The 12,050-nt window shown below is 38.5% G+C and overlaps 1 protein-coding gene across 2 annotated transcripts in view; it reads right to left on the minus strand.

Moving 5' to 3' along the window:
- Positions 1–4,758: 4,758 nt before the first annotated feature.
- Positions 4,759–12,050, minus strand: part of Bnc2 (basonuclin 2) — a 426,707-nt gene continuing 419,415 nt past the window's right edge. The window contains exon 8 of one of the 2 annotated variants that reach the window (XM_013020751.1): positions 4,759–7,926. In XM_013020751.1, the coding sequence (XP_012876205.1) occupies positions 7,266–7,926 (661 nt within the window). In that variant the 3' untranslated portion in view covers positions 4,759–7,265. The remainder of the gene's footprint in view (positions 7,927–12,050) is intronic. The other variant, XM_013020752.1, reaches the window with a different exon arrangement.

Here is a 12,050-nt window from a genome sequence, read left to right on the forward strand (position 1 = left end):
TAGGGGGAGAAGGCTAATGTCAACTCTAGAAGAATTTGTGCAGTTTTGGCAACTGAGTTTTAAATTAAGATTCTATGAAGATTCCTGATAAATGATTGCTAATATATACATACCAAGGAACTTAAATCAGACCAACAAACTGCCTTTTTCTCTAACCCAAAGTTCTTGCTCAAAGTGCTTTTCTTTCCAGTCCTCAGACTGCTTTGAGATTATTTAGCACAGGTTTGTCAACATAGATCTATTTATGTTTTCTCCAAACCTGCTGCTTTTCTTTCCTTGTTAAAGCCCATATCAAAAGTTACATCTCCACGTGTTTTATCTGGTTGACTTAAATGTAATTGTCCACAGCAGGAATCAACTATTTTGTTGGAACTGCTGCAAGAGAGTTGGGAGGAAACCTAGTGTCCCCCGACCCCCTAGGGTTGGTGCACAAATAGATCTTGCCACTTCATTTAGTCACTAATGGGCCACTTTCTCAACCATCACTTAATTATATTACTATACAGAAATAGCAGCTGATACTGACACCTTACTTAGGTTCAAGGTATTTTGGAATTTATTAATAATTCTTTGTATATTTCCTTTGTATCTTTTGATCTTCCTCTCTCTCAACTTTGTAAAGCTATTTTTTTCTAATTCTCCAGTGTGGTGAAATTACCTTTTGTATGAGGACAGTCATTGTTTTAATATTAAAGTTAAAAGCTTGGTGCCTTATTAATTTCCTTTTTAGATTGTTATTAGTCCAGTTTGTCAAGGTGAAGATAATCTGTCATTTTTCAAAATGGATTTGGAGTACATTACCAAAAGATACAGTGTATGTTTAGAACAGAGGTTTGATAGCAGACTTAGAAACACCCCAATGTGTTTTTCTTAAACCACTGTATTTAACTAGTTTGTTTACAACACATGGCACCTTTTGAAGGAGAAGAAAATATTGTTTCCTTATAGATTATAGGACATCAAATCATACTTATGCTACTGACTTTGCTCTCCTTAGAGCCACATCCAGCACTTCCCAAATGGATGGACATTAACTGTGAAATGTAAGTTTCCAAAGCTGACAACACCTCTCTGTGACCCTTGATGTAAGAAGCCATCTTGTTACTGTGCAGTTAATAAAGGGAGAGGGCAAGTAGAAGCCACTTAGGGCCCCTCAAAGACATAGAGGGGGAAGAAAGATATGAGAGGAAAAAGAGGAGAAAATGGTGTGTGGGGGGTGGGGGGAGCCAGGAGGGAGGGAGCGAAGGGAGAGAAGGGGAAGGAGGGACAGAAGTGGGGGAGAGTTGTGAATGTGTATACACATCAGGGAACTCAGTGAGAAAACCTAGCCCTTGTACTCAATTTCCCCTTCACAAGGGATAAACAGGCAATTACGCATCCTTTTATATTTGATGGCCAAGTGCTGAACTGGAAAGCACACTATTAGTTTGTGTCCCTTCAGGGCCAGTGCAATAAGTAGCCAGGAGAGCTGGGGGTGACGCAAAGAGGGTGTTGTCTGCTGTTAGTGTGACAGTCTTGTCAGCAGCGTTCACATTACTGGAAGGTGATAAAGTGACGAGTAAGTTATTAGAAAGATATGAGGTGAAATTGAACTGAAGCTTCACACTGCTCAGACTTAGCTTTTTCCTTTCCTCTCTTGTAATGTTCCACTGTTTGTTATGAACTGAGCCTTGTTCCAATACCATATATAAAAGACACTTTTCCCCCTGCAGTAAAGGTCAAATGAATTTATAACAACATTTTAGAGGAGAAGAATAAGTATAGTTTTATGACAACTATAGTGTGTTTCATCAAAAATATATATAGCATTATAATGAGCAATAATGCTGATCCAATTCAGTGTACTTGTAAAAATGCGAAGTTGTTTTAAACCCTCTGTTATCAGGCATTTGAATTTTCCAACAAATGCCCAAAGACAGTATTTGATGTCCAGTTATTGCAGAATAACTATAAAAATAATTTTGTGCAAGGTGTGAGAAGGATGGCAATGGATGGACACTGGCTTGGAAGGGGCATGCGGGCAAGAGCAGCGGCAGATGATGCAGTGGGCAGCATTACAGCTATAGCTGTGACACTGCTGGACAATCATCTTTATGGTGAGAAATTCTGCAATTACAAGAAACCCAGAAATGATTCTGGGACAGATCAAATATGGTCCTAGTAGTAATAGGAGCATGCCTGTTTTGGCTCCGAGGGAAAATACAGAAACAGAAGTTACTTCTATGCCTCATAGTTCAGTGTATTGAGCTCCAGCTTTGGTCAAGAGATCAACAGCCAAGTGCTATCATAATCATGCCTTTGTGTGTTGCTACAGCAACAAATGAAGGCAATGATGGGCGATGGGACAGCTCCATGCTGGTACTTTCCACTCATAGCTACAATCCACTCGTGATTTGAAGTAGGTTTCACCACTGGCCATTTTTGAAACCTAAGTGACCTCTTTTATCTTTTTGCTCTAAAGGGACTTCAGCATCCCTTCTAACTCAAAACCAATGCAAAAATAAATTACCTCACACCTCACACTTCTGCTACCACATGGCTGTTCTAACTTGCTCATGTTCAACTCACCTGGTCACTGGGAACTCTGTAGGACACAACATGAATATATTATCACCCACTGCCAGAGAGAGCTATACCAGACTCTACTCTTGCATTAACTTTCCTTTTCAAGCTATCCTCAACCAGAGCGGGAGCCAACCCTCTAGGAGAACTAGTCTTTCAGAAGAAGAACTAGTCTTTTGGGCTTTTACTACCCTCCTTACTCCATTGGAAACATCCTGTTAAAAAACAAAGAACAGGAGGCAAAGAAACCCCCCACCCCCAAATTTAGCTATTTCCAGTTTGGGGAAAGGTTAAGAGATTCTTTCTAAACTAAAAGTTGTCATACTTTTAAAAAGCAACTCTTAAAAATAGGGTGTGTCCTCAGGATGAAAGCTTCTGTCCTGGACCATCTGGTTCTTTCTGATAGCAAGAGCAGTGCAACTTAGGACAATTGGATTCTATTTACTGTGTTACTCAACCTAACCCAATGTTAGAAGACCAGAAGCAAATCAGGAGTAGTCAGGTGAAGCTGTTAAGTAGTATTTATTAAAGGCCCCTTTTTCATTTTCTTGGTGTACCTCTGGCATGTGAGAAAAGGTTCCATTTTGAATGAGTGGGAACCTAGCGCATAGTTTCTCCTGAATAAAATGAGGAAAATGCCTTGGACCAGTCCATTCATATATACATATATATTTCCTCTTCTTTCAAAAAGAAAGGCATATACTAATAGGGCTGTTAACTATTTCAGTGTCTTCCTCCTCTTAACTGGAAGTCTAGAAATCAAATAGCCAAATAAATCACTACAAGGACAGTGGCACCCTTGTACTAAAAACACTTAAAAAACAAAGTCAATATTGGGAAAGAAAGCGTTCACACTTTTAAATCTTACAAAAGCAGCAGGCTGAACAGGGCAGCTGCAATTAAGACCTTGAATGAGTTACACTGGGTTGGTTTCTTTAAATACAATTACTAGCAGAACATCAAGCTTTAAAATCACATTTTCCAAACCAACTTACTTATGCTCTATCCTTTCTCTTGCTCCCTTTCTTCCACCTCCATAGCATGCAGATATTCCTGAAGGCAGAGTGAGCCTTTCTGATATTTACAAAAATGTAGCTTAAAATGATCAAAACAGTAAACGTCAACATCAGCTAGAGTGCATGCACAATAATATTACCTAATTTTGAACCTGTGACAAAAGTCTGGTTAAAATCAATCAAATGGGAAAAGGCTACATACATGGATGAAAGTCTATATCCCTAGTAATTTGCAGCTAGCATGAAATGGGAGGCAGCTAGACAGAAACTGAAGAGAAACAGGAAACTCCTAGGAAGAAGTAAATGAGAAAGAACAGGCCAGGTTGAAGAGCTCTGTGATCAGAACGTTGATCTCCTTATCCTTCCATTTGCACAAAAGCCGCCATCTCCAGGAGAAGTGCAGTTAAGTCAAAACATGGCATTCTGACACACCCAAGAACAGGCAACACTTCGGGACCGTAACATTTGTACATTTTATGAGTTTAAATTTTATACACCACATCTGTCCACTTCCCTAGTCCCTTTTAAGAGGCTTTGTATTGAAAAATGCTATTCAGTTGAGAAGGTCACCATAACAATTGGGAACTTGAGGCACAAAATAGTAGCAAGTAAGGGACACACTTAAGAGTGTCAGCTGCCCAGGACTTAGTGCCATCTTGCTGACAAAAACCAGGGTCTTGTATTCATGTTTGCAAGCAAGGGGAATTCTGTTTCTAGAATCTATCTCCTTCTGGACTTTGCTAACTGACTATAGACATTAGCCTGGCTCTGGGCAAGAAACAAAACACTTGCTCTAAGCCTAGCTTATTTGCTGATGTGACCTCCTGGCATCTATTTAATTCACTCACTGGGGCCATCTGAATTTTGTACTTGGCATTAAATCAAGCAGACCAAACACTGATCTTGTAGATGAATTCTCATATCTCAACTAGGAGTGTATCTTGTAAGAGTTACTGAAATAAAAATGCATATTACTATTCTTAAATCTACCCACTCTAAAAGCTAGTTTCCATAATTTCTGTTGAGATAGTCAAAATATTTTTGCATTCTTTTTCAATCTAGTCATTCGGTTATGGGCAATAGCGCAATACAGAGAACGCTGTGAGGACCAAAATGTTTGCAAACAAATGTTCATTTTTCTAGTTCAATTTTTCACAAACATACTGTACAGAGTCTTATATGGTATAAAACAAAGGAAAACATCTCCGTCTACTCAATTTAACATAACACCAAAATAAAGCAATTAAGATTTTGGGGAATTCAAAGATACAAGAAAACAAAAACGGTTATTACTAATTCCTCAGCTTTTTACCGTAAACATTTGTCATTTAACAGAAATAGTGTTTGATATAGTTTCTTTGTACTGCAAATACTTTTGGTCTTTCCTCACTGTAAAACAAATGAAGAATCAAAGGAATCCCAATGCATGTTCACAAGGAGGTGAAGATAAAGCCCCTAGATATATCTAGCTTATCTTTAAGAACCTACTGTTTCTGAAATCTTCACAAATAAAAAATACTGGATCCCCAAGGATGATGCTTATTTTTGGGAACAATAAATACTGTGAGGTACAATAACTCCTACAAGAATAATAACAACAGAAACATATCAACAGTTTCCTTTGGCAAATTTAACGGAAGTGGATGCTGATGTGAACACAGAAAAAAAAATAATGAACAAAACATGAAAAATGGAAATGACAGGAGAAGTTGAAACAAAGGAATTTATCTAACTTTTAGACTGATGAGAGAAATGTCTGAGGCCATTAAATGCAGAAAAGAAATACATTCTCTTTATATTAGGTACTGTTTGATAAAACATTGTTTGTTCCCTCCCCCTTAAAAAAAGAAAAAAAAAAGACAAAACCCAGTCTGCAGTGCACACCCTAACGGTTTTGGCTGCAGCCTGAACTTGAGTAAATATCATCATTTAGTCAGTATGTTGTGGTAGCTGAGGCTGCCGATGTGGTTAACCAGCTCAGGCAACATGTGTAAACATCGGAAACAAAACAAAACAAAACAAAACAAAAAAGGTTTGGAGCAGAGCCTCCCCCCTCATTCTCACTCTCAATTGCTTGGTTTCAGGCTTGCTTTCATTTCTCTCTGTGGGGAAACACAAAACACTACACAGTGAGATTCTATCGTAACCCCCCCTTCCCCTGCCTTTTGGAAGGAGTGTTGCTCAATTCAAGTTCAGCACGTGTGTTCTGAGCTTCCAAGTACTGCTGCTGTGAAGCAGGGCTTTTGATTTTGTCTGTCAAACAGGCCTGCGTCATTTGCCACTGCAAAATCGTGACAAATGAGATGGCCATACAACAGATCAACCCAGTTCAGACTTTTGTCTTTCTCTTCAAAGGAGAAGGGTGAGGGCCTTGGAAATGCGTATTCAACGCCTTTACTGTATTCAGCATTGTTCCATAGTGAATAACTTGGGCTTTTTGTATCCTGAAATATTATCCTGCCTCTAAAGAAGAAACGCCTTGGCTGTTTCACATGATATAATTTTGCTTTCCTTTTATGTAACTTAACATATAAGCAAGAAGGATGTAGTGCTGATTCTAATAACATTCAGCACTTGAAAGAATCACCAAGGTTTTTTTCTCTTTTTCTTTTTTTCCTCCATCAAAAAAGCGGTTTTCTGGTGGCCAACAAATTGGCCTGTGGTTATGTTGAGTGACTAATTGTATTTTCTTTTCTGGAAACTTGTGCAAAGTTGGCAGTTTTGTGTTAACACTAATACTTTTGTTTGGCATTTGTGCCCTATACTGACCAGACCGTTTTTATACAAGTGGATTTTTTTTTAAAGACACTTACTGAAGTATGGCAACAGTTTAAGGATAAAAAAGAAGCATGGATATTACACATCCCCTCGTAGTGTATGAAAAAAGTGCTTGACTGGATTTATGTACTAGTACAGGACATTTTAAAAAATCAGATCTGTGCTGTAAAGCATGCCAGCACCTCTTTATCACTACATCTAACAGGTAGTAAAAACAAGACCATGTTCTTCTTTTTTAAAAAAATGTGCATTAATGCTAACATAAATGAATAGAGCTAGCCAGCAAACTAGTTTTTTCCTGCATATCTAACAGCTGGATGTAACTGTCAAAATTAAACAAAAGAGTTAAACAACCATCAATACAATTGTTTTACATCATTTGCCTCTCAAGGCTAAATATTTACAGTGAATCTGCCATGCTTTAATTGAAGATTCTCTCAAAATCTTAAAGTTCACAAAAGACAACGGTAAGAAGTTCCTTTTTGTTTCATTTTTCATTTCTTTTTCTCCCTTTTGTTTTTGTTTTGTTTGTTTGTTTTTGCAGGCAACAGTCATGGGCACAACAAATTGTCTCTTTGGAGAAGACCAAGAATTACTCTATCAAAATTGGGGCTGGTTGAATGCTTTGCATGTGTATGTGTGTTTAAAGGGGTCCTTTGTTTTCAACCCCAAATTAAAGACTCCCCATTCCAATACCTATAAAGGAAAAAAATTCAAAAGCACCTAGTGTTTATCATTTTTATCTAAAGAAAACATGTGTGTGTGTGTGTGTGTGTGCATGTGTGTGGACACAGGCATACATATGCACATACATACACACCCTGGCCATGTACGGAAGCACACTGACTAGGCAGTTCAAACATGTAGGCCATCTGGTGAAAGCTGGCATTTGTAGTGTCAATTCTGGGACTAATCTATGGAAGTGAAGGGAATGTTTTTGTGGAGATTAGGGTTCTGACTGTGCCGATTTCGGCTTCGCACAGAGGAAAACATCATATTGCAACCCGGGACTTTGCACTTGTGCATTTCTCGCAGATGCACAGTTTTGTAGTGCACCCTCAGAGTCCCCTTGTTGCTGTACATTTTGTGGCAAATGTTGCACATGATCCCACTATTGCTCCCAGACAGGGTGCTGAACATGAGAGATCCTGAAACTTCAGCCCCTAGGCTGCCAGGGAGGGCTAGGGCCTCAGCCTTGTGTGCCGACTCCCCACTGTCACTGGCCCCATCAATGTCATCGAGAAGAATCCCCTCGTCACTGCCTGCATCAGATTCTCTGGAGGAATGGATGCTGCTGCTGGACTGGAGGCTGGAGGTGGTGCTCAGGTCAAGGACCATGTAGTCCTCTGCCATGCCTCTTCCATACCCATTCAGGTGGGAGTCTTCTGTGCCTGCGGGAGAGGAGGCATCTTCCCTGACATCGAGCCCCAGAGGGTGCTGAGCCCCATAGATCTTCACCAAAAATTCATCCCGGAGGTCCTTGCTAAGGGAGGGCTGCGATGAGTCCAGGCCCATGTCATCGAGTTCTTTGGTCAACAGTTTACGATGCAGATTTATGTTGGCACTGTGTCTAGGAAAATAAGAGGGAAGGGGGTAGGTGTACAGGGAGTGGGGAGGGTGAGAAAAAGGAGAGCATTTTAAAATGGATTCAGCTTTCACTAGGCATCCAATAAGCATATTTATTCCTAATTATGCCCTTTTAAAAGCAAGCATTTCCCGACATCATCAGGATCTGGGAGTAAGTGCTGGTGGTAAGGGTGCAGGTAGGGAAACTTCCCATTAAAATAATTCTTTTAAGAGAAAAATTCTTCAATGGTAGGACAAATGCAAACCCATGCACCCTTTTCTCAATGACTGTTACCTTAAGGTTGCTATGCAGCCACCTTCAGCCACAGAGGACCTTACAGCAGATATACAATAATAGGATCAAAGAACAAAAACTTTCTGTGTCTAAATTTCTGTTTGTCTAAGTTTACCTACCTAAAATCAAATAAAAAAACCCTACCTTTATAAAATACAGTAAACACTGCATTTAAGATATAAAAAAGATATACTTTAAAATGAATACGTGGTTTAGATAATTTGGGTTATGATAACTTCTTTCTTGTACATTGCAAGTTTGGAGTAAGAAAAAGTAGGCTTAATAGATTAGCAATTTCAAATAGAGCTAAAATACTGTCTTTACTAACATCAATCTCTCTCCTTAGAGTGATCAGGGATCCCAGTTAAATTTAACAGCAAAATATATTTATTTTTCAGAAGTTGCTGCATTTTAGTATTGAAATGTTTTCATCAAATATTTCTATTTAAAATTTAATTTTCTAAAACAAAAGCTAAAGACTGATTATTTTTAAAATACAACCCACCAAGTCTTTTTTAAAGCACATTAAACAACAGAAAAACCCCAAAGGACAAAATTAAACACAATAAGTACAAAATTTTATCAAGCACAACAATGACATTTGGTCCCTCTATTTTAACAACTGAAACCCACATTTCTTAGACAAGCAAAACTTTCACTCTATTCAGAGTGCTTTGCTTGTATTAAAAAAAAAAAAGATAGGATTTGTCCCAGAGCATCTTTAAGGATGTCATGATTTACAAAGCCTGATATGTTATTATTTATCTGAAAACATTGCCTTTGTATTTACATCCCCCATTGATTTTTAAAGTGCCCTTGGGCATATACCTCTCTCCACCTGCAAAGGCTCAGATATTTGACAAGTATCTAAATTGAACGCTACCCTTCCAAAAATAAACTCATACATAAACAGAAATAAAGCTTCTCAATACTAGAGGAAGCTCTACATCTTGAAGAAGTAATTGTGATAACAGAATTGACCTAAATGGCTGGTATAAAGTTCAACAGACCTCTTGATTTTAATCAAAAAGTATAGAAGACTAGAATAAGTCACTCCATTTGGTGACAAGCATAACCAGTATCTCCTAGAGATGGGTGAGAGGTATGTGCCTCAGAGACAAGAAAGGTGAGAGATACTTCTCCACCTTTCCACACAAGACAATAGATAGCACTCTGGGTGGAAGGGGCAGAGGGTAGCAGCCCTCTCCACACTGCACTTGGGAAGGCTGAGCTTACCTTGTGACAATAAGATCAGCTTTCTAATCTTTTGCTAAATCGATCACAAAAGAGGGCAAGAATGAGAGACAGAGAGAGAGAAAAAGAGAGAGAAAAAGAGAGAGAGAAAACAAATTCACATTCTAGACATCTGGTTTTTAAAAAACTTAAACAATAAAATAGGGATTTAAATGTTCTGATCACAAAATTACTTTCTGTCATAAGCGATCATCTCATTCACTGTCTTGATGATTTTCAGATCAGCTGCATAATCCAAAAATCATATAGCAAATTACAATAAACCAAATTCACAGCATCATCACCAACATCAAACAAAAATGAACTCCAAACAGATTCATGCAGTGTGTGGATATGTGAATGATAAACGGAGGTGGTCCCCACGGTCAGTCCCTGCTCTGACAGTCATTCCCCCTTTCCTTGGTGTCAGATGGCAGATAACTCCAAGTGCAGGTTGCTAAGCAGAGTGCAGGAAATGCTTACTAAGAAGTCTATGCTATGACATGTAGGGACAGCACCATCGGGTTATAACAAGAGTGTGGAAATAGAGTTACACTCTGTACTAGTACTCCATTAATAAAACAATCTGCCTACTATAAGCAGCTTAACCCTCCCATTTTACAATCTTTAACACCCTCCCCACTTTTCTTCATTTTTGCCTTGACTGCAATCTAGAACTCAATGTTGTTTCTCACACATCTGTAGTCACCACTTCCTAGATTCACTGCTGAGAAAACAGCAGCCAGACACACAGCAGTTGCATCAAGACACACTGAATAAGGAAGAATAAATTAACATTGACAAAAGGACATACTGATCACCCAGATGGACACCTCTCCCCTAAGATGACTTGTGAATTTACACATCTCTACTGCTATGTTACCAGGAAGAGATTTTTTCTCTTCACTTCTCACTTACAGAAGTCGAGATCTGTAATCTAATTAGATGATGTACCAGCCCTCAATATCTGTCAACCAAACGATGTGCAGAAATGTGTAGACCAGCTCTGGCACTCTGCTCAACAGTGTCCCTTTTCCGCTGTCAGCAGTACTGCTGGCCTCTGCTAATATAATTACATTGACTTTTATTCAATTAAGTGCCATCCCTCCCTTTGAAAAAAAAGCTACTTTATCAATTGATTCAGGTGTAATGCAATAATAAAGATGAACTCATGGCAGTGCATTAGTTCTGCTGTTCATAACTTCAGTGCACGGGTTCATTCATGGTAGTCGATTTCCATTATGCAACCACAGTTCAAGAGAATTGATTCTTTTATGTTCATTTCTTAATCTATTTCATTTTTGTTTAATAATCTTCCTAAATGCCATATGCAAAACAGCTGAAATGGGGATGAGAAGAATGGGTTGTGGAAAACTGGCTGGTTCATTCTCCTGACAGTGAACTTGGAGGTTCTTTCACAAACAAAGTTCCTGGGGTGGGAAGAAGGAAGGAAAAGAAGGAAGGAGACAGCACAAAATTCTTTGGAGGGCACTGGTTACTGATGCTGGTCCTCAAGAGCCTCCCCAGAATGGACAAAAGGCAGCACTTGGATTTCACAAAGACCTATTGTTGGACTCTCAAGTCAGTCAATGCAAACCATTAACTGTTATAAAATACTGTCCTCAAGAGGTATAAAGACCTGGGGTTAATAGCAATTTGAAGAATATTATACGTTTATTTGGATCAGCAAAACTGAAGAGGTGAACAGTAAGATAAAAGAGACACAGGAAGAAATCTCCTATCTTGACAATTATATATAGAGAAGAGAATCCTGAAAAGGAAATGCCAGACAGTGCTGGAAAATTGGACAGCCCCTGAGACAGGAAGCTGTTGTATAGAACAAATGGAAAAAAGATTCCATGAAGCAACAATTTTTGAGTTCTCTAAAATTTGTTCTAGGACATTTAGTGTTCTGAACATTTATCTTCAGGAAAGAAAGAATAATGATTAATGAAATCTACACTGAATTAAAAACTACATTTTATAGGTACATACATAGCATAAAACTGTTTATATTTGATCTGACTGGGTAGAAGATGCAGATGGAGAGGATGGAGTAAGAAAATAAGTTTCCATGGGAAAAGAGTAAGGATGAACACAGTGGTCCAAAACTTGGCCCTAAGAGGGATACTTTCAAGAATACAGGCCACATCTAATTTAAGCTGTGTCCTTCAGACCCAGCAGAATTACTTCGTACACAGGAGATATCTGAAAGAACATTTATTTGCCTTCAATCAGGAAAAATATGTGAGTCTTAAAAGAAGCTTTTCCCAAAATGTACTGCAGAAAGAAATAAAATAATCCTGATGTAGAAACATGTAACAGTGTATTTGAGAAAAGACACAGGTAAAATACCCACAATGTGTTGCAAGGGAAAGCTACAAAATTAGGGCACAAAAAAGGCCTTTAACTTGAGCTATGCTTGGAATTACGAATATTTCTTTTCTCTGAAGTTCTGTACTCTTTCTACACTGTGAATTTATCAGAAGCCTCTTAAGGACTACGATCACAAAGAGGAAAAAAGAAATAAAAAGAAAAAAGTAATAAAGTTTTGGATTGGGGGGATGGTGTCAAAACCCTAACCACTACTTCTTCATTTG

The sequence above is a fragment of the Dipodomys ordii genome, unplaced genomic scaffold, assembly GCF_000151885.1.
Source record: "Dipodomys ordii isolate 6190 unplaced genomic scaffold, Dord_2.0 Scaffold53, whole genome shotgun sequence".
Classification (NCBI taxonomy): Eukaryota; Metazoa; Chordata; class Mammalia; order Rodentia; family Heteromyidae; genus Dipodomys; species Dipodomys ordii.